Source organism: Leiobunum rupestre, chromosome 2 (assembly GCF_980474605.1).
Source record: "Leiobunum rupestre chromosome 2, qqLeiRupe1.1.hap1, whole genome shotgun sequence".
Classification (NCBI taxonomy): Eukaryota; Metazoa; Arthropoda; class Arachnida; order Opiliones; family Sclerosomatidae; genus Leiobunum; species Leiobunum rupestre.
In genome coordinates this window covers 17,062,771-17,086,978 of record NC_143385.1, presented here as the reverse complement: position 1 = coordinate 17,086,978, position 24,208 = coordinate 17,062,771, and the positions used below count along the sequence as shown (strand labels likewise).

The 24,208-nt window shown below is 35.6% G+C and overlaps 1 protein-coding gene across 9 annotated transcripts in view; it reads left to right on the top strand.

The window, feature by feature from the left end:
* The window catches only part of Prosap (SH3 and multiple ankyrin repeat domains prosap), a 144,836-nt gene that overhangs the window by 4,227 nt on the left and 116,401 nt on the right, over positions 1 to 24,208 (top strand). For 8 of the 9 annotated variants that reach the window (XM_090165450.1, XM_090165449.1, XM_090165446.1 and 5 more), the window contains exon 1: positions 416 to 604. The exons of the other annotated variant lie outside the window; for it this stretch is intronic. In XM_090165450.1, the coding sequence (XP_090021576.1) occupies positions 474 to 604 (131 nt within the window). In that variant the 5' untranslated portion in view covers positions 416 to 473. Of the gene's footprint in view, positions 1 to 415; positions 605 to 24,208 lie in introns of those variants that run through there. 9 annotated transcript variants of the gene reach the window in all.

The following is a 24,208-nucleotide window of genomic DNA, read 5'->3' as shown; positions in this document are numbered from 1 at the left end:
TTCTATTAATTATACGTGATTAAAAAATACTTTATTTATTGGGCTTGGTTAAAAAAAATGTATGAACGCGAATGGGAGTCCAGTAACTATTTTTGGACTTTTTTGTCTCAAATCATGACCCCACGAAAAAAAGCTAAACTCTTAAAAATTGGCCAACTGCATTCCAATTCCACCCGCACACAAAAGAATTCTTCGGCGTTTTCCGGGAATAACTTACCCATAGTGGTAGTAGTTTGAATCAGCCCGTGTCAGAGATTTGCCGGGGTTTCGCCACCCCCCAAATATCTGGTTCAGGGTCATTCGACACCCCTCGGGGGGTTAGCGGCGATGGTTGTCACTCTAGTTAGCCCACAATTTTCATTAGTTAACCGGGGTTTGGTTCGACTACTTCGCTTCAGTATTTTTATATCTGTGCTCACGTGAATTCTTGGCTGTGTTAAGAACAATTTACGGTAGTTTTATTTTGCTGGACTATGTCCGTTTTCGGACACGAAAATGGCCAGCATGATTCTCAGTCGTTTGCCACGAACCACGGCGGGTTTGTTGACCAACGTCCAGCCACTTGGATATCGTATTCGTTCAGGTTTAAAAAAGGGATTGAAAGGTAATGTTTTTTGGTCTCTCCATTTTTCGTATTATTTTATAATTATATGTATTATTTTGCTATTTTATATAATTTAATTTAATTTATTTTAAGTGCAATAGAACAGTACAAAATCTGTAAACTACTTGATTACTTATTAGGGGAGCAACGATATGGGTACAGCCGATATATCGGCCGATATTAACAAAGTTATCTATCATAAAATCATTGTAAAAGACTCTTCAGTGCACTGTCATACCATTTTATACTAATTTTTGGTTAAAAAACGTTTGCAAGAGCATATCTGAATATGTTTCTTTTCATTTTACGTGATACATATTTTCTATCACAAATCGAAAATCCTTGTCTTTAATTTGTTAACACTCGTAACCCCATGTCTTAAAAAAGGTATGATCTAGCTTCTGAGGTCTGGCTTACGAAATATTATCATTAGTTAGTTAATCGATAATTTTCTTAAAATGTTTTTCTAATACCGGTATCGGCCAAAATCGGCTTCGTTTAAGTCGATATTGGCCGATAAAGATATATTAGAAAAATTGGCCGATATATCGGTGTAATCATATATATATTTTGTAATTATAATTACATAACATTGGTATTATTAATATGATTATTATTGATGCGCGTGTTACAGCAAACCAAAAGTTAAAAATCTGACTTAAACACAATTTCCCTATCTTTAATAGACGTGAACGTAAAATGCTACGAATTAGATGTGGTAAAATTTGAATGAGCGATTAATTTGGGGGGAAATACGCAGTTTTCCCGGCTTGTTATTTGACTATACATTTTAATAAACCACCTTGAAAACCGTTTCAAAGACTTTCTGATGACGTCCAAATGTTTCCTTTATTTCCTTAGAAGATATGTTTGGGAGGACGAGAGCTTTTTATCATACTAATGGCTTTCGTATGATAATTTCCATCTTGATTCGCCAACAACCTCCTTCTGGCCATGCTTTTATAATAAATTTCTTAAAAATTCGAGTATGCAGACTGCAATTTTTTAGACAGTTATTTATTTAAAAAATGTTTTGATTTTGTTCAGACCATGTTTTTAAATCGTTTACCAGAATATCGGAAATATAATAATAAATTTGTAGTTTAAATTATTTATGTTTTAGCTTACGTCGTATTATGCAAAAATCTCTAAAATGAAACCTAATTTAAATCCTTTTTAAAATCTGTGATTGCAATTATAAATTATGTTTAATAGGTCAAATTGATCTATATAGAATTTCAGGCTGAATCGGCTGTTATTTTGATAAAAAAATCGAACAATTTGTTTTAGTTTTATGGTTTATTTAATGATTTTTAAACCTTGACTCTTTTTCCAGTCAAATCGGGACTGGGCAATTTTTTTATTCATCCATTGAAATACATTATATAGTTCTAAAACAATAGTTGCATTTATAGAAATACATGGATTGAAAATAAATATTTTTTGTATTTGTGCATTTTATATTTCTCGTTTTGAAACGCATAATTTTTTTGTATTTCAATGGAGAAATAAAAAATTGTACAAATACAAAAATATCATTTTGTTTTAAATATATGTATTTGTATTATTTATTATTCCGCCATTGAAACGCATTGAGAATAAAAATAAATACCTTTTTAAACCAAATCGCTGAAATAAGTCCGCTTAATTTATTCCACTCATTATATTTCCGTAATAACTTCGCGATCGATTTGAATATTGGCAACTAGAAAGGCTTCGAAAGTTCAAACTATCGGGAATCCTTGTATTGCATAACGCGAATTATGCGATTTTAATTGCCGGCCAAAGTTTAATGTCGTGCTATAATTGTTGGAAAGGAGAACCTTGTTATGGTCACCAAATTAGTGGCGAACCTAGCTTCCAATAACGGCGCGCAAAATATCGAAGCCCTTCGCTAGAAACCCGAATTGTAACGGTAATGTTCCCACGTTAGCCGTGATCGGCCGAACTGCTTTTGGCAAATGATTACGACCACAGCTACCGACTTGCTCAACATTTTCCCACACCCATAATTACCGTCTAGCGCTTTTTGCTTAGTTGGTTTTCTAGAGGGGTGGGGAGTTAAACATGCACCCAATATGATCGTCATTTGAAGAGGTTAATCGCTGGGCGTCGCGAACGTCTATAGGGGGTTTTATCCAGCTTGTTCTTCGTTGGAGTTTCGTCAATCTAACTTAAAAGCGTTGCTATAGTTGACCGAGTGTTTGCCGAACCTCGGCTAATTGTCTCCCAGCTAAGTATATGTCTATGAAGCACGGGCGATTTTGTAGCAGCCCCCATAAATGGTATTGACCCTAATGTTGCCCATTGGCCAAATTCTACCCGATGCTTGTTATATATGACTAAGTATAATTATTGGCAAGTTGGTGGTTCGAGTGGTGGTCACTTAAATACGTATTAGTTATAACGAATGTTACAAATATGGTTTCTATCTGTCTGACATCTATTATAGTCCTGAAAAGGTTTGGAACAGCTGCGTTTAATGTTAGTAAAAATCTCGTTAACTTTCTAGAAATATCAGATCGATTAGGGAAAATTTTGGCGGTCGATCGCGAGATCGATTGTGGACATTTTTGTGGTCGATCGCAGGATTGATTTAGGAAATTTTTGGCGGTCGAATGCGAGATCGATTGTGGAAATTTTTGGCGGTCGATCGCGAGATCGATTGTGGAATTTTTTGGCGGTTGATCGCGAGATCGGTTGTGGACATTTTTGGGGGCGATCGCGAGATCGATTGTGGACATTTTTGGGATCGATTTCGGAAATTTTTGGGGTTCGATCGCGAGATCGATTTCTAAAACAAAAAATTTTAATACATAATTTAATCATACCTTAAAAACATAAAATCAGCTATAATATTATAAAAAAATTAGCATGAAAAATGTGGATCTTAAATCATATTTTAAAATAATCGAAATTCTTACTCCATTTTAGTTTTTTACAATTCTGTGGACGTCTAATATTGGGTACACTCTATGAAGATACGTCCTCAATAACAATAACTCAATATTAATATAAAATTTTCTCTTTCGAAATTAAATTGAGGCTCTTTGTGAGGAGTCACCGGTCGTTCTTTCAAGTTTTGACCTGAATCTGAAAATAGTGATTCTTCTTCGAAGTTTTTAGTGCCCAGCTCGTATTTTCGGAGATTCAATTCTCTTAGATACTATTTTTTATCGATAATTGCTTTTGTTTCAATTTGGATTAATGGAGCGAATTTAATTTCAGAAATGCATTAAACTAAAAATTGGGTTAGCAATAAAAGTAACTTAGCTTTTATCACTTAAAAAAATATTCATTCAATTATAATTGTTGAAATTGAAAACCTCGAAATTACATTGAATATATTCAAACAATCCAAATCTAATTATAGAGGCTTTGTAAATTAAATTCATTATCATAAATTTCATATAATATTAATATTAAGTAATAAAAATGTACATTATAATTTTTAATAGTTTGTTATTATTTGTACGTGCAATCTCAACGTAATAAAATGTATCTGTTATTCTAACCATATTTATAAAACATAAATGCGAAATTCATAAACGTTAAAGGTAACTTTAAGTTAGAAAAACTAACGTTTTTTTGTAATATTTTTCTTGATGTTTGTCTAACAGAAATTTAATTACTGATTAAAAATCTATGCAGTTCTTCTTTTAAAGTAGTTAATTACTAAAGCAGGTTTGCCGAAGTACTTGGAAAAATCTTTAAAAGGCAGGGAATTATAAGATGGGTATTAAAATCAGGGTAAAGTCAGGGAATTTGATTGTGAAAAAACTGGCAACCCTGTATAAATAAATACTTACATCCAAGAAATTCCTGTAATCCGTATCGCGCGGGAATGTGTGGACGAATAATTTGTCTTCATCAGAGCGAGAGAGATAACATCTCGCCACTCCACGGAAAGAGATTTAATTTGACAGAATCCATCCAATTACATCGTTGTTTCGAGTACTTCATAACATTCGCGAGCACTCTGATACAAAATTCCCGCCTTATCGCAATCGTGTAAGATAAGCTTGACGAAAAGGACTTTTTTGTACCCCGGCGTCGGAATGAACACATGGCCGCCATACGTTTAGCCTGATTCTCGGTGATCAGTTAAACAGTCGCAGTTTAACTCTATTTCGGGCTTAGTACGCTCAAGTGTTCCACTTCACTTTGAGATTAGATTGAAACGCTTTCGAGTGTTTTATAGCTTCTAATATCTTTTGTATAATGGAAAAACCTAGTAAACGCCATTTTACTCAATTTTGAGGTGTATCAGTTTCTTATGGTATTGAACAGGAATCCATACGTCTACTTGGAATGCTTATCACGGCAGATTTTAGTCTCGATGTGGCTGACGGTTTTTTTGACGTCACTATGTTAACTTAACAAACAACGTGTGAGGGGAGCACGCGAAAAGGGTTTTTTTATCTCGTAGGCGGGGCCAAAGCTGTCAGAATGATCTTAGCATACGCGATACGGCAAGATAAGCATTCCAAGTAGAGGTATGGATTCCTGTATTGAAGAATTTAATAATAATAATAATAATCAGCTAGGCTAATACCCAAGGCACCACCTTAGGCCCAAGTCATCTGTCGACTTTCAATGCATTTTGAACTCGGGTGGCTGGGTCACAATGCGTAGGATGGCGGTGGCAAGCCCTTCATGCCGCGCTAGCCAACAGCTCCCTACACTTACTTTTACCGTTAACCTCTAATTTTTTATGGAAAGGGAAACCGAAGAACTCGGGAAAAACTCATTGGGGGAGATTACTTTCGAACTCAACGTGGTAAAAATAGCACCAGAGTTTTCCATCCACTGCCATAAGCTGGGATCGAACCCGGCTCGTCTTAATTACTGCGAGACGAAAGTGTTATCCACCCCACTTTCTTATGGGTGTAACTCATCCACGAATTTTTCCCCGAGGGTTGAAATTTCTAATTTGGCGTTTACAGGGTATTGCCATAAGATTTGAAACCTTATTTTCGCTGTCGAACACTCGACTTCTTTTTGGTGTCGCGTGTATCAGCGTGTTTACGATTTGTTTAGAAAGTGCGAATTAGTCATTTATCTGATGCATTTTTCTTGTATCGAATTAGTTCTAAGAGCTTTTTTGGGTTACTTAAGTTTCTCAATCAATTTTTACAAAGGTAATACCTTTTTCAACTTCGTATCATGATAAAACAACATGCAATATATTTCATATGAATATCAAAAATATGTATGCGTTGCGCCAGTATGTCTTTGGTCAATTTATGCGTTGCGTCAGTATGTCTTTGGTCAATTTATGCGTTGCGTCAGTATGTCTTTGGTCAATTTATGCGTTGCGTCAGTATGTCTTGGCCAATTTATGCGTTGCGACAGTATGTCTTGGTTAATTTATGCGTTGCGACAGTATGTCTTTGGTCAATTTATGCGTTGCGACAGTATGTCTTGGTCAATTTATGCGTTGCGACAGTATGTCTTGGTCAATTTATGCGTTGCGACAGTATGTCTTGGTCAATTTATACGTTGCGCCAGTATATGTCGGTGGCCAGTAAATATAATCTGTTGTAATTTAGCAAATTAATAAAGTGATATTAAAATAATCAAGATAATAGCATTGGTTAAAATTGTAAGAACGCATTTATATTTAGTGGGCCAGGTATGTTCTAACCGGCAGTTCAGGAAAAAGATGAAGCACCGAATTAAAATATTCCGCTTAATTAAGCCCTGAGAACATTTTAATTACCGAATCCTCCTAGCAATATTCAGCCATTTCGAATTAACACTACAGCGAAAATAGCGGATGTTTTAAGCAGAGATTAACCTCATTAAGCTATTATTCTGTAAGATTAGTTTTAATTAAGTTAATCGGAAGCTTGAGGGCATTGAGAGCAATTATATTCGCAATACGAAAAACAATTTTATTTGCTTCGTCAGTTCTACGTTATCTAGTTGTCGTGCGACCAATTATATTTATTCACAATACGAACAATCCTTTTCGTTTACTTCGTCGGTTCTACGTTATCTAGCTGTCGTGCGAAGTGGTTAACCCTGGGAGGTCAAATCGTTTTCGTTCTCACAAAGTGGGGCCGTCGTGATAGAGAAACTCTTTCGTAATCACAAACGGGACAATAAGTTGAATTGAACAACAGCCCTTTACTCAGTTGGTGTAGCAAAGACTAAGAACATACTTCAATTTTCATTATGGCGAGGGGTCAGACACTAAAGAAATCTGGGGTACATAAATAATTACTCGATTTCTTAACTTCAAAGACATAAAATAAATTTCCAAAAGTTATCTAAATCGTAATTTTTTTTTTAAATCAGCGAAAATAGGGAAAATTCGGTAAAATCAGAAATTTTGATGTTAAGAATTTGGATTATTTTAGAAATCAAACTCATTTAAAATCAAAGATTTAGAACTGGGGGAAATTTTTGATAATTAATAGACCTCGGAGAATATTTGGTAATAAGTAAAAGAATCGGGAGAATAGTTGGCAATAAGGAAAAGAATCTGGAGAATATTTGGTAATAAGGAAAAGAATCTGGAGAATATTTGGTAATAAGTAAAATAATCAGGAGAATAGTTGGCAATAAGGAAAAGAATCGGGATAATATTTGGTAATAAGTAAAAGAATCGGGGTAATATTTGGCAATAAGGAAAATAATCTGGAGAATATTTGGTAATAAGTAAAAGAATCAGGAGAATAGTTGGCAATAAGGAAAAGAATCGGGATAATATTTGGTAATAAGTAAAATAATCGGGAGAATATTTGGTAATAAGTAAAAGAATCGGGGTAATATTTGGCAATAAGGAAAAGAATCTGGAGAATATTTGGTAATAAGTAAAATAATCAGGAGAATAGTTGGCAATAAGGAAAAGAATCGGGATAATATTTGGTAATAAGTAAAAGAATCGGGGTAATATTTGGCAATAAGGAAAAGAATCTGGAGAATATTTGGTAATAAGTAAAAGAATCAGGAGAATAGTTGGCAATAAGGAAAAGAATCGGGATAATATTTGGTAATAAGTAAAATAATCGGGAGAATATTTGGTAATAAGTTAAAGAATCGGGAGAATATTTGGTAATAAGTAAAAGAATCAGGAGAATAGTTGGCAATAAGGAAAAGAATCGGGAGAATATTTGGTAATAAGTAAAAGAATCGGGAGAATATTTGGTAATAAGTAAAAGAATCAGGAGAATAGTTGGCAATAAGGAAAAGAATCAGGAGAATAGTTGGCAATAAGGAAAAGAATCGGGAGAATAGTTGGCAATAAGGAAAAGAATCGGGAGAATATTTGGTAATAAGTAAAAGAATCGGGAGAATATTTGGTAATAAGTAAAAGAATCGGGGGAATAGTTGGCAATAAGGAAAAGAATCGGGGGAATATTTGGTAATAAGTAAAAGAATCGGGGGAATAGTTGGCAATAAGGAAAAGAATCGGGGGAATATTTGGTAATAAGTAAAAGAATCTGGAGAATATTTGGTAATAAGTAAAATAATCGGGAGAATAGTTGGCAATAAGGAAAAGAATCGGGAGAATATTTGGTAATAAGTAAAAGAATCGGGAGAATATTTGGTAATTAGTAAAAAGAATCGGGGGAATTTTTCATGGAAATCCAAGATTACTTTCGTAATAATAAAATCACTGCGAAACGAGAAAAATATTTGGTAATCAGCGAAAAAATCTGGGAATCATGGCTTCGACCAAACACAAAAATTCTATCATGGAAATGCGCCGTGGAAATCTTAAAAATCAAAGGTTATGTTCGAATTCATAAAATCTTCGTCGATCAGAAATCTATTTTCCAATTTTCACTGAAGTGAATGGTCCCTCGTAGTATCGATCCAGAAGAAAAAACTTGAAAGGAGGCAGGTCTCCAAGAAACAAAAGAACTTGTTTATTTTAATTAGGGAGAAACCGACATGGGAATATCTTGTTGAATTGCATCGCGTAAGCGCACTCTCCTTAATAAAATTAAGCCTTTCTTATGAATTCTCTAGTTAATCGTAATTTCTATTCCGTTATCAATGGCGGGAGTCTAATGTGTAGCGATAATATTGTCTGTCCTGCCCTGATTATACAATTTGAATTTCAATTTAAAATCGGTTACAGTTATCATTTAATTTAAATTATAAGTGATTAACATCAAATATATTAAAATCAGTCAACCATAGTTTATCGGTTTAAACGTAGTCTAGCTTTACTTGTTAGTAGGTTTAGTATATTCCCAATATCCACTCGCTTGATGACTTAAGGTGGTGCCTTGGTATTAGCCTAGCTGATTATCTCTAATCTTTAATCTTAATCTACATTAAAAAACAATCAATAAAACCGTAGTAAAACTGGGCATTACAACGGGAGCTCTGAATGCTTGGACGCCGTTTCCAAGTTGGATTCTAGAAAAAGACCACCAATTACCTATAGTGGAACCCTATATTATGGTTGCTTAACTAGTCGATTTTTCCTGCTAAATTAATCATTGATATATCTATTGAGTAACTAATTTGTTCATTGCAAATAGGATATATGAAGAAAAGCCAGAAGAAGAGTGAATAGAATAGAAGAATATACTGCTTTTATTTTTATTGAATTTTGCCACTAGAGGTGGAAAAACCATGGAAGTACGATTTTCCACACGGTTTTTAACAGGAAAACAATAGTTGGGGAAAATCTAGTTTCTTCCATCCTTGGCAAAATTGTGCCAACCCTGTATAAAAGCAAAGTGTAGTTGGGGATCTCTTGTTTTAATATTTGCAATTTTTTCGGCGTGCGACCGTGTTTAAAGAAACCTGTAGTTTAGACACTGATAACGAGCCCAATCTTTGGAATGAATTGGCGCGTTTTGTGAACCGCATTGTCGAATTCGTGTTGATCGTCAGCGGCAGATCTGTGTTGACAGACTCCTTTTGGCGCTGGTCACGTTCATGTTTGAATATTTATTACACTATTATGCCGTTGTGTGGCGGTAAAATGTTTCCCAGCGTGTTCAACAGCCCGTGAAATTTCACCGTTTTCACGTGTTGCTAAAACGTGCTTTTCGCTTGTGGTTGGATGTACTTAACAGTATTACTGGGATACTGGTCTCAACGACCTTTAGAATGACCCCTATCCGTTTGTTTTTGGAATGTTGTTATAGTTCGATATCGCGGGTGTTTTCTCAGTGTTATGTTGAACATTTTTTCAATTATGGTTCTTATTTAAATTACAATTTCAAATCTATTATAGGTACTCGTTTTCTATTATTACCATAGGATATCTGACATTTAATTAAATATTATCAAAAATTAATTGGCCTCCTAAATCTGACGTCATCACACGCCGGTGACGTTTTTGCCCCCCCCCCCCCTTGAACTGAATTTTCGAAACAGTGGCTACGATACCTGGAATTCCAGGAATAGTCAGGAGATTTAAATATAGATCTTAAAGTTGGGGGATTTTAAAAATGAGGGAAATGCCAAGGAATTTAATTTCGGTTGCAAATTGGAAACCTTAATTAAAATATAGGATAAATATATTAAGTTATGGCACAAAATAAGTCAGGGGAAACCTGGAAAAGTCAGTTAATTTGGATCTTTAAATAACTGTGGCAACGCTGGGAAAATTCAACCATGAAAATCTACTCCCCAAGTGGAAATAAAGCCATTTTGCTTTTACTAACATCAGCAAATTAAATTTAAAGGGAGAACTGCTCATGTAATTTAGTTTTACTACTTCCAAACAGTAGTATAAAAGAAACTACATTTTGATGTCTACAAAACAAAGTGCTGAAGCAATTGTTTCCATTTATGGCATGGATCCAGCTTTATTTCGAGGAAGTAATTTAACTTTTGATCGCTTACAATAGCCAGCAGTAAGGAGTGTTTTCTTGGTCCCCGTGATCAGTTTGATTCCCTTTGTCTTTGGGAGTGGTCAGTTAACATGGTTCCCAGACTGACCTCCCACGTCCATCGATCTGCGTCAAATGAGCCCGGAGATTTGTGCGGGGTTTCCCTCACGCCCGGATCGATCGGAGCCACCCACCTTTCTGTAATTTTCTTCCCTTTTCGCCACCAGATTGCGTTCGGATCAGCGGGGAAAGAACCGTATTAACTTCTGGCATTACCATTTAGCCCATGATTACATTCTTTACTTGGCGGCCCAACTTTCTCCGGTTCCATTTAGTCTTAGAAAAGCTCTTGTTAAATCGACCCTATTCAATCAATGTATCGAAATCGTACAATCAACGTTCGATGTGGTGGAGCTCGCTAACAATCGCTTCGAACCTTCTTTGTAAGTGTTGTCTCGGAAACTTAATGCGTTTCAATAGATTTTATTTCTGTTATATTCCTTAGATTGTAGCCAATTCCTGGTGTGACGTCATTTGTAGATATCGCCATGGAAACTGGGATGGCAATGTTAGTTAATGAAGCTCCCTTAGCTCGAGGCAACGTAGTTAAAGGGACATAAACGTTTGAATTTAATTATTTAAACCACGAAAGTTTAACCAAATTATACCAACGATTATTTAACGAAAATTTAGACTTGCTATTTACTACAAAAAGTTATTTCTAATAGTTCCCTTAAATATACCTCAGTTTAATGTTGATTTCAATGTAATAAATATTTCCTTTAACAATATGTTTGAAAACCAAACAATGATCTGCTAGTTATTTGAAACGAAGTAATTTCAGTGCCCCCAGAGATCCTATAATTCCTATAAAATCCTATATTTTCAAAAATTTCTTATAACATCCTATGTTTTTAGCAAAATCTACAAAAAGTCCTGAAAAATCCTATAATTTTCATATTTTGCTCATTTCAAATCCCGCCACTCATATTTTCAGTGAAATTGTTAGATTTAGCTATAGGATAAATTCCTATTCAAAGTCTTCTAGTCTATGCTTTGGTCATTGTTAACATGGTTAGCTACTAGTATATTTTTGTGATAAAATGGTTAAATAGTTTGTTTTTAAGTGAAAATCAAAGTTTTATTTGCCTAAATATAGATTGTTTTTAAATGCATAAAGTTAGTTAATTAAATAGCATATATAGTCCTATAAAATCCTATAATTTTGAAAAAATAGTCCTATAAAGACCTATATTTTTAGAAATACAATCGTATTTTTCCTATAAACAAATTGAAGATTTGAGTGGGGGGCCCTGTAATTTGGTAATAGGACCGTTCATTTCACAAAATTTATTTGACCAATGCCGTTTCGTGTTCTTCCATGTCTTGCTTAAAGGGAATATCACCTCTCAAATATTTTGCAGAATTACTTCCGCCACAAACCACAAAGCAGCTCCCAGAATCTATATGGCTAATTTTAGAACTTTTATTCTGGAAGGACGACAGAGAAATACCATAGGTGATATATACCCTTCCAGAATGTCCTTACAAAGGACACCGCATTCTCTACAGACTTATTACTATTACTTCCGTAATAATATTCCCAACATTTAATGCGCCTATCACTCCTAGCTGGTCTTCCATTTCACTCTTGGATCGTTTGTGTGATAATACCAACGTTAATTTTCTTCATTTTTCTTCCCGCGTCGGAATCGAGATTTTCATAAATTTCTCCGTCCCTTTCGATTTGATGGGATTGAGATTCATTTACATTATTTAATTGGTTTTTCCATATAACGTCGAATTCCTCCCTGTCTCTCAGTAGGCGAACTTCGCATTTAATGAACGCCTAGAAATTTTCTCTTTTTCCCACTTATTCCGTTTGCCCAGTAGCCTAATTGAAAGACGGATCGATTCGAAGCAACCCCCGGACGCTCATACCCAACCGAACAGGACGCTCATACCCAACCGAACAGGACGCTCAAGACCACCATTCCACGGATTTCTCACGGACACTTTTCGCGACTTCTGACTGTAATTGCTTCTATAAAGTTTTAAAAAACGTTTTGGAATCTACAAACGGAATAATATAGTATTAGTTTTTGTCTTCAATAAATTAACTTTGTTTCCAAGAAGTATAAAGTTGGATGTGTTTAATTATGGGCAGTATAAAGTAGATGCAAGCTAGGTGCAACAAACACAAGGAGATCGCAGCTAGCCTTTTAACACGCTAACACAGTGTTGTGTACAAATTTCATTGGACGAGCCTTTACGCTGAACGTTTTACGGAAAGGGGAAAGACAATTTCCGATTTTTCCCCTTCCGACGGCAGCAGGCGATAATAAAAAAGGTACACAAGAAAATGCACGAATTTTGACGGGTTGCGTTCTCCTTGTGTGGGGTGCTGTGTTTGTTGCTCCTAGATGCAAGTATTTAATTCTTCATTTATTCTGTATTAATTCTATCACTCCAAAAGAAGTAAAGAAGCTAAATTAATCAGCAATTATCCTTTAAGTTTACTACACTTTTTGCCGATGTTGGTAAAATAATAATTTATGGTTTAGGAATTTTCCCCCGACTTTAATAGTTTCGGAAGCAGGAGGTGAATTGGCATTTCCATAAAATAAGCTACGATTTCTGAATTTTTTTGTAGCTTATTCGTATCGATAAGTTGAAGCTCAGTTCAGTTTTTACCTAAAAACAGGGTGCCTTGTCGAATTTACCTTTATGTCCCGGGCTTTTCGTAGTAGAACGTCCTTGATACGTCACCCGTAACGCGGCAGCAACATCAAAACAAAAAGCCTGTTACTTTATAAAAAACGCTAAAAATAATTTTGTATGAAATACTTAGACAGTAACAAGATTTGAAAAATTGATTTTGAGAAAAATGGTACTAAACCAAACGCGCTACAACAACTAATAAGTATCACGATTCCATACCCTTCCCCCAAACAAACGCCGCGTCTAAGCGGTAAGGATAAAATTGAAACCACGATAATTAAACGGTTTCAGGGAGTTAATAGTGAAAAAAAAAATGAGCATCATCAGTTACAAGAGAAGCAAAAAAAAAAGGTATTTCTCGAAAGGGAGCTAATATAGGCTTTATTACGAGACGAAAGTGACCTTGGACGGACTAGAATCGAAAGAAACGTTTGACGAAGATGTCGTGAGTGAGGAGGCTGACGATGGCCTCATTCAGGGCCACCGTTTCTCGATTGTCCCTTCTGCGCCGATGGCGGATGGATTTTCCTCAACCCGGCCCGCGAGTGACATTTTCAATGATATCGCTTGTGTACAGGTGCCTTTTATGAAATGGCGGTTAATGCACCTGTACCTTTCTTTTTCGTTCCACATCCAAATAGATTTCAAGGAGGACTATTGTTTTACGGGAAGGTGTAGTAGTTGTAGTAGCTGTTTGTTGGTGTTGTTGTTGTCTTACTACAAATGCTTTTTTATGGAATGGCGGTTACTTATAAGTTTATCTTCGAAATATATTTGGAGTGGGACTGTTGGTTTATATGCGGTGTAGTAGTAGAAGCGGTTTGTTGATGTTGTTGTCGTCGTCCTAATACAGGTTTAGTTAAAAGGAACCATTTATGGACTGCATTGTAAAGTATGATAAAATACGCGACTAAGTAGATAAGTCCATTGTAGAAAGCGATAAAAAAGCTAAACCCTAAACAAATTTGAAGAAATTTAAAAACTTATCAATAGCTAATAATAATAATAATAATAATAATAATTATAATAATCAGCTAGGCTAATACCCAAGGCTCGTACCAATAGGTCTCCGAGAAAACAGAAGGACGTGAAACTCCCTTTTCTTTATGGACTAATCTACTTAGTCGCGTATTTTATCGTAATACAGGTATATCATATTATAAAATGGCTGTTAAGGCATCTGTTCATTTCTTTTTAGTTTCACGTAAAATATATTTATTGTTTTATCCGAAGGTGGAGTAGTAGCTGTTTTTGTTGTTATGCGTTGGCTTCCTCTTCGCTAATGCAAGAAACTGTTAATATGTTTGGGCGGTTTTAAGGACTTAATGGTTTCTGACGTTGTTAAAATGATCGATATGGTTCGAGAAAACCATTCGCGATTTCAACTTGAGTAAATAGGACCCAAATATTTGTTCGGAAAATATATTTGTATCGCGATGTCAAACTAATATGATGGCTTGACTGACTTGTTTTCGTAAAGCGAGCAACCATTAGATTATGATTAGACGGAAAATGAATTCTTCGTAGAGGTTTCGCGCGATTGTATAACACGCATTAATAGATTTAACAGCTCTATACATATTGAGAATTTATTATTTATAATTACGCAAGAATTAATATATATAGAAGTTTCATTTCAAATCAAGGAATACCTCTGCGTATTGTTCCATACCAGAGTGACTGAGAAAAATCATTTCACCTCGGGCAGGAATCGAACCTACGACCTTTGGGTTACCGTCCCAACGCCACAACCATTGGACTACCGAGGCCACGAATAATCAGGCTATCAAGGTCCTGTTATAAATTAGTTGACGTAAAATGCTACGGCACCGTCAACAACGGGTTAAATGTATTCCGTCAATAATGTGAACCAGATCGAGTCATTCTTAAATTGGATGTCCGAGGCCTGATTATTCGTGGCCTCGGTAGTCCAATGGTTGTGGCGTTGGGACGGTAACCCAAAGGTCGTAGGTTCGATTCCTGCCCGAGGTGAAATGATTTTTCTCAGTCACTCTGGTATGGAACAATACGCAGAGGTATTCCTTGATTTGAAATGAAACTTCTATATAGCTCTATACATAGTGTTAGGAAATATCCTTGACTCTAATTATTTAAAAATCCTTAAAATCCTTAACATGGTTTAAATACGTATATTTATGCACGTCTCTTCTTTGACTTAAGTAAAGATGAATAATCTATTGATTTTTTACAAAAACCTTGATTTTAATGTATTTAAACGAATTAAAATTTCCAAATTATTGCAATGTCAATTTCATGTAAACAATGAAACGCTATTTTGTCTCAAAATTCTTTGCAAGACAATTTCGTATAGAAATATACTTGTTTTTATGAAACTCTTTTGTTGTTAATCTGTTACTTAACAGGGTTGCCACATTACCTGGAATACCTGGGAAAATAAGGGAATTTAAAAATTATCTAAAATTCAGGAAAGTCTGAATTTAATTTTGGCTGAAAATAGTTCCTCAAGGTTGTAATTTTATTTAAATAAAACGGAAATTTCACGTTAATAGTTATGGAAAAACCTGGAAAATGGTTGCAAATATTTAAGAGTTGTAAGGCAAAATCTGTTCAAGTCAGGGAATTTGAACGTGGAAAAACTATAAATATTTAAAGCATTTAATTGAATAATTTAATTAAATTTCTGAATTTTCTGCTTATGTCAGCTCTACAGTAATCAATATCAGGAATCCATACCTCTACTTGAAATGTTTATCCTGATATATCGCGTATGGTAAGATGTCTCATACGGCTTTGGCCCTGCCTAGGAGAGACCAAGTCCCCTCTGCGCGCGCTTTCATCTCACGTAGTTCTTAGTTAAGTGTACATGGTGACGTCCACAAAACCACCACATCGAGACGAAAATCTGCTGCGATAAGCATTCCAAGTAGAGGTATGGATTCCTGTCAATATAAATGTACCTTGAAAAAAAAGTTAACTGAAAAGAGGTACGATAGAACAACATCGATATCGCGATAAAGCATCTAAAGACGAGATAAGCAAAAGGAAATATAACCATTTTCCGTTCTCGATTTCAAGGTCGCGTTTGCCTTCGATCTTAATTTAGAAATTGAACCGTTTAAAGACCATTTGTAGACACAATGGAGGCAAAAGTGTCTCTACATTGACCAGCAGACATTGTGGCGATTGTCTGCGGATGGGTCGCAACTGGCGACGGGGGAAGGAAGAAACGAGGGGGTAGAAGTGTCGCTTGCACGCGCCTTTCAGGGCTAGAAGAGAAACAATAGAATTAAGTAGAAACGCGATTGTCATCCGTTCAGTTAATTGAGTCGCTTTTCGCCCAATCTTCTTGACATTGATTTTTTTGTCCTTACGTCAGTTTGAAAAACAAAGTATTTATTATTTCGGGGATTTCCGTGTTGCGAAAATAAGATAATTTTCCGATTTTAGGGATTTGAAAATATCAGTTGTCTCGATTTTTTTAATTAATATCCGAGACTGTCGAGCTTATTTATTTGGGTTAAATCTTAAAACCTTATTTAAATCGTTTTACTAAATCTAAAAATACAATTTGATATAAATCTGATAACTTAACCGGTTAAACACCAATAAAATAAAAAATTAAGTATCTTAAGTTATGAATAGAAAATTGTAACATTTCAGTTGGTTTTTGGCACTAGCGTTTTGCATGCGGGTTTCAAATTCCAAAACTTTTATTAACTCGATCACGTGCTCTCTATCTTCAATAACTAGTGACGTAGAAAAGCATTTACACGTGACCTCCCGTATTTTATAGAAACACTGATTTGCCAACATTTTGTTGTCAAAACCAATTTAACAAAAACCCAAAATGACTTTCAGAGACCGTGTTTGGGTAGTACCAAATTTTAGAGCTACCCAAATAAGAAGCAGAACTACCCACTATATAACAGGCCCCAGGAATCCATACCTCTAATTGGAATGCTTATCCTGCCGTATCGCGAATGGTAAGATCACTCTGACGGCTTTGGCTCCGCCTACGAGAGGAGAAATCCCCTTTGCGTGCGCTCCCCTCTCACGTTGTTGTTTGTTAAGTTAACATAGTGACGTCAAAAAACCCGTCAGCCACATAGACTGTAATCTGCCGCGATAAGCATTCCAAGTAGAGGTATGGATTCATGCAAGCCTTGATAAAGGAAAGTTCAACAAACGTTTCTTTACGTAAAGCGATTGGCTACTTATTTCCATAACGTGTTTTTTGCTTCTTGATCTTGTTTCCTAATTGCAAATTATCCGATTAAGCTATTATAATGAAATCTGAATGTAGCTCGGAACAAAACACTATCATGACTGATCGTCCCTTGACCATTGAGTGGAGATTCCAAAGCAATTCGGAGGTGAATTCAGCTGTTATTAGCTTCGTATAGGTTATCTCACGACCACGAGGTTGTATCTTGAATGGGCGTTAAGGTGATTCTAGATGCGGGGCATAGTTAGCTGCTGCCACGCCGCAGAAGTGAAAATATTGTCAATAGAGACCTCCATTGTCGGTACCCTAACCCAATTTATCCAGATGAGGAACAATGAACCGTAACACCCGCTTTTGATCTCGACAAAAACGATACTTCACTTCCGGTTCCCCTATTTTAAGTACGCTTTTTTCACTTCGCCAAAACTATCAGAACCATGAAAGGGGTGTTTGTATAATGAGCTTTTACATTCTTGCTTTGAAAATTAATTTTTTCAAATTATAAACTGCCGGGACCTGTTGTTTACTGATTGGAAACCTAACGTAAGACAATTCACTCGAGAAATTTAGTGTACATTCATGAAAAAATGGAAAAGATTATGTAGATTTCGAGTAATTTAATTATTTTTTAAACGTCAAGAATATTTCTAAAGAACTCAAATTTAAAAGTAATCAAAAATAATCAGACAAAATCAATAAAAATCGGTTAATTTAAAGAAATGTTTGGTGCATAACTTAAAAATAAAATGGTTTCAGAAATCATAAATAATTTACAATCAATAGAAATCAGTGAAAAATCCTGGTAATCGGCCATCGACTAAAAAATCTGAAAACTTTCATGGAAATTCAAGATCATTTTTTCAAATCGTAAAATCACTGAATCGAGGAAAATTTTGGCAGCATTGAAAATTCCTAAAAAAAATTGTGGCTTCAGCCAAAAAATCACGAAATCTTATCTTGGAAAATCTTAAAAATTAGAGATGGTTTTTGAAATCAGAAATCGCCTAGATTCTTAGAATTTAAAGAAATCGTTAGCAATGGACGACAATCTGGTAATCACAAACCTAGTGTACACTTTCTTAAGTGAGTTAAAGTGACTGTCCCTTCGATTGAATGTATACCCAATTTTAGTTTTCACTTTCAAATATCGGTGTAATGAAATGTCTCATATTTCAAAAGCTACTCAGCTTGAAAGTTGGCTTTCTCATTCTTATTAATTTGTTTAAATCTAAAGTTCTCATGTAGTTATTTTCGTATTTTTAGTCCTTTTTGGATATGTATGGTGTAAGAAAATGTGGACCACATTTCCCAATAGACCAAAACTTTGGTCCGTTTATTAGCGAATCCTTGTTTCCGCTGAATAAATACAATCAATCGGTCATATTGAACGCTTTCGCTATAAAAGACTTTAAGGCTACTGCCACTGCTGGGACTCTTTGTAATTCATTTATGGACAACGGTTCGCTTTTCCGTCCTGAAGCGCCCTCTTTTATCCGAGTTCTCAATACTTTTGTAGGGTCCAATTTATTAGAAGTTTCCCGAAATTTGTTCTTGTGGAAAGAAATCGATTTTTCGATTGAGGAAGAAGCGGCTGCATCCTTTCCGAGAGATTGATTTGGCGAGAGCTCTTCGACTCTAGTGACATCTATTGAGGATTTTCGGGAACTCGCACCCCCGCTTCCAAGCTATTTTCCAGGCTTTTATACCCAATAACGAAAACATTACGACAGGATTTAGGTTTTTTTGTTGTTTGTATTTCCGATGAAATGTAGTTCGCTGTTCCGTTGCTTTTCAAACGTTGGTGATTGCTTGCTTGAGGAGAAATTCCACTTTACTGAACTTGACTGGAATTCGTATCTGCTACTAGTAGGAGATTATTTGATATGTCTTCAAAATACGTCACAGACAAGGCGTTTTCTCTTTAAAAGCGGCAATGATAAACTTCGTTTTCTCGAGCACCCAACCAGTTTTCACAGGAGGGGAGGAGCCTAATTAATTTCGTGTAACGTGTAATAGTTCCTAGTAGCTAGGATACGTTATTGGTCTAATGGATTTTGTTGCTAGAGGTTCAGTTAAAACCTTGTTGAAATGAACGGTAATAGTAAGTGTGTATGGAGCTGTTGGCTCGCGTGGCATGAATGACTTGCCACAGCAGGGAACATAAAAATTTAAATTTAGGGGATGAAACACCATATTTTGTTTTGAAATTTATAAAATCAATCTGAAGGCACATAGAAACTTGTATAAAAATTTATTTTATCTACCGTTGAAAATTAAGTTATCATTCTGGGAATTACAGTTTCAAGAAATCTCAATGACATCAATGACAAAGGCTTAAAGTCGAAAGTTTAAAAGCTAGAGAACAAAGTTCAACCAGATAAAATAAATCTTTGGCAAACCGCGTTGCGTGTGGGTTATATCAGATAGGACCATGTTACCCCGTAATGTTTCTTTTAGAGGATTATGAAATTTCCAAGGTCTTTCCACTATTCTTTTGTAAATTTAATCTGGAGGCCTTTCGCGGGAACTATTTTAACTCTGATGGTATATTGGCCGTTTGATGATGCTCGCTTTAATCTCTGTCCGTTTTACTTAAAGAAGACTTATGAGTCCAGGATCGTACCCGGAATTTGGTTGAATGGAAGATAATGGTTTGCCAGCGAGGCTGGTCCTGGGAACCCCCCTTTTGACTGACGAGTCATCGGGCTCACTTAACAGTAACGGATGTTCGTTCCATCTCTTCCCGAGCCCCTAATCGTGTACGACCATTTGAAACGATATTAATACAATTAAGCCCGAAACCACTCCTTCAATTTCGGCGGAGGCCCTTCTAAATGTATTTACCGCTTGAATATGAGGAATTCCTTCGCGTATCCTGGGTTTAGTTGGTTTTTTGTAGACTAAGTAAATTTCAAAATTTCTTAAAATTAAGAATGTGCTAAGGATAGTGTATTGAGTTGTTGGTTCGCGTGGCACCAAGGGCTTTCAACAATCCTCCTACGCATTGTAACCCGGCCACCTGGTTTAAAAGAATTGAATTAAAAGTCGATAAATGACTTGGGCCTATGGTGGTGCCTTGGGTATTAGCCTAGCTGGTTATTATATTATGTAATAAAGTTTAACAGCTAATGCGATGACCGGAAAACCTGAATTAATTTCTATTAGCTGCAGTGTCTTGCCAATAAGTTCTTTACTACAAAAGCATCACCATGGTTACGAAAGGAGATATCGCTTAAAATCTACTTCCCGTTAAGTAGAAATTATCGATGCAAATGAGCATGACCTTCTCAACTGGCTTGTGTAAGCCGTTGGCCTCAACCTAGGAATAACCTTAAAACTAGGCCTTTAGAATTTGTTAAAACGACTCGTTGAAAACTGAATTTAAAGTCCGTTTAATTATTTGACTCTTCAATTGAAACAGTAACGTAAACGTATAAATATCGTTGGTATGCATATCCTGCGATTGTTATAAAAACAGGATATATGGAAAATAGTTGTAAAATATCTTCCTTTACATTTCTATTAATAATCTGTTAAATTTTCAATGTCAGCGTGTTATAATACTAACCCAGATTTTAATATTTTTAACGTACGAATGCATCATGACAAATACCCAAATTTAAATATCCCGCATTCTATAATAGGGCCAGAAGTGAAAATTTTGAATACGATAAATTAATCATCCGTTAAGACTTGGATGTTTCTGATACTTTCCAGTTCTGGGTTAATTAACTTCTATCTATACGCGATGTGCTCCACGTTGCCAATTTTAAATCCATAAACGTTACGGTATCAAAACAAATTTGACATTGACCCTGAATGAAGACGTCTGTTCCTTTCCTGGATGAAGTAATTTAGCTCCGGAATGAGAGATATCATCGTCTTCAATTTGGAATTTAAGACGCATTTTCCCTGACATTTCCTTCCTTCAGCGTGACGGCTGTTGATAAGGATTCCTCCGGAAGCCATGGTCTCGCGTGTCTGCTTTGTTGCTGGTTCAGTTCCTCAGGGACCGTGACTGTGGCTTCCAAAATATTTAGTTATATTATATTAAAAAATATTTTGAATATTCAGCATTGGAAATTTTGCATTCCCATTTACGGATTTGATGTCATAATCGTATTTTCAACGACACTAGATAAACTATAAGAATAACTGACAAGGAGACGACCCGAGGTGTAACACACCGATTTTGTTCAAACTCGGGGGTTTGGTAGACCTTCATGTAACTTGAAAACCCCTAAAGGGAAATGTCTCCATAGGCAACCGTTTTGCCATGGCAACCAAAAATGTTTTTGACAACACAAATAGGCAATTTTCCCATTGAATATAACATGGAAATCTGACCAATTTTAAGGGTACCCTCTGTAACAATTTTAATCAATTTAAAATTTTTTCATTATTTTTTTAGTTATATTTTCTATTTTTAGCATTTAAAAAAATTTAAATTGGTTAGATTCCAATGTTATATTCAATGGAAAAATTTCCATTTTGTGTTGTCAAAAACATTTTTGGTTGCCATGGCAAAACGATTGCCTATGGAGACATTTCCCTTTAGTTTTTTTCAAGTTACATGAAGGTCTACCAAACCCCTGAGTTTGAACAAAATCGGTGTGTTACACCTCGGGTCATCTCCTTGTTAGTGGATGACGTTAATATGACGTAATGCAGCGGTTCCCAAAAGGTGTTCCACGATAAGGTCACAGGGGTTCCGACAATTCGCAGCGCGGCCATCTTTGTTTGTGTCAAGAGTCTTTAAGATAAGTAAAAAAAAATGAGTTAAGGCTCCGCGAGAATTAGGTGGATAATTTAGGGTTCCATAGCAAAAACAAATTGGGAACCGCTGACGTAATGTATCTACGTACGCGCAAAATCTCAATTCGTACAACGTCGTTTGGAATTAACTGTTTACTTCCGTTCAATCGAACAGTTGAAATCTAAGGATAAATAACTACACCTAATAACGTCATAGCAATGTTACTTATAACGTAATAGTTGATTTTATAAAATGTCTTTACGCTTGCCCAACTTGTTGAAATGTTGCCCTGGAATAGTTCAGCCAATGCCTAAGAATGAGTTCATAAGCTCTTTAGTGGGAGAGAAAACGGATCCGCAGCAGAAGCGGGGAGGCAACATTTCAACAAGATGGCAAAGTTTAATTTATAAAAAGAACTATTGTTGCTTAGTCGTTAGTCTATTCACACGAGCCAAATATTGTTGGTGAGCATAGTTGCTATTTCGTTTGCACGCGCCTGATAAAGTTGCCGAGATTTCGCCTGTCAACCGGTGATGTAAATTAATCGTAATTCTAAAACGAATGCCTCTTCAACTACGAGTATGATCATTTATATTAATCAAGGTACTTATTATTAGTATTATCATTTAGGTTTGTGTAATCGAAAGGATTGGTACGATAAGTATTATATTTTAACAGTTGGCGCTAAGCCTCAGTCATAAAAACCGTTCTTTCAAAACTTGTCGAACAATATTGTGAGTGGGAAATTATGGTGCGAAAATGTTTCTGAATTCACACTGCCCAGGCCAGGGCTGTCTGATTTAAATAAATTTGATGTAAACCAGTGATTTAAATCGCCTATTATACTTCAATTTATTTATGGAAAATATTATCTAGATATGTCAATTCAGAGCAAACTCAGTTAAATTATAAATTAAAAATAGATCGAATTTAATGAAGAATAATTTAAATTTTAGAACTAAAATTTGTAAAGAAAAACTGACGTAGACCTTTAAAAGATCATTAAAATCAATATCACTGACCAACAACATGTTAGAAAAAGTCTGGGTCATGTGAATTCAAAGTCGATAGATTTGGAATATTGGAAATATCGCTTTTATTGATGTCAACGTTGTAAATTTAAACGTTTTATTTTATTAATGATCGTAGATTTGAGGTAGAGAATGGAGCACCCTTTTTGGCGTTATTCGTCAATTTCACACATTCACCCGTTGATTTGGCTCGATCTTCAATGGGCGATTGCTGGCTGAGAAGACGCGAACTATTCGAATCGTTGGTTGGCACCGTAGCGGGTTATTTCTAAGACTCCTTTGGACCGGAACCCAGCGTATTTTACCGTAAATGCTTCAACCCGCGCGTTAAAGCTCTATTTTAAGCGCCATATCTGATGCCGCGGTCACGGTGTGGTCCACGTCAAATATCTGTTTATTTTCAAACCGACGAAATACCAAATTAACTGATATCAGAATAAGAGTTCTTTCTGAACAACAACCAATTCCCTGTTTTCCCTGACTTTTTAAAGCTTAATGTTTTATTTTATTTTACTCTTATCAGAAACTAATAAATTTAAATGGGACTGATATTTCAGTAAAAAGGTTATTGCAATGTTGAAAATATTAGCGAAACTTTCAAGGAAATAAATGATAATCATAGAATTTCTCTGACTTTTTACAAATTCTCTAAATTCCCTGCCCTTTCCCTGACTTTTTAACCCTCTTTTTAAATTTCCGGAAGTAGAAGGAAAGTGAGGGTGTGGCATCGATCCCGGGTTCGGGTTTGGGTTCGGGATCGAAATCCGGGATTTAAGGGATGAAATGGGGGTAAAATCATCGAAAAGTCAATGTATTTAGGGTATTTCTCGCGACGATTTGTTTTCCCGTATATCAACATATTGTGTCCAGGCCAACTTGTTCATTTATCTACGCTTATCTCGAAAGATACTTGAACGTATATCTTATCAAGTTTTATCGTACGGAATAAGTTGAAATGATGTAAAAATTGATAACCTAGGCGCAGATTACCCCGGGGGACGCGGTTAATTTGAATTGAAGTGTTTTGACGTCATGGAATATTCGTTGTTAAAGTAGAATGGAAATATTTTTAAACTTCAT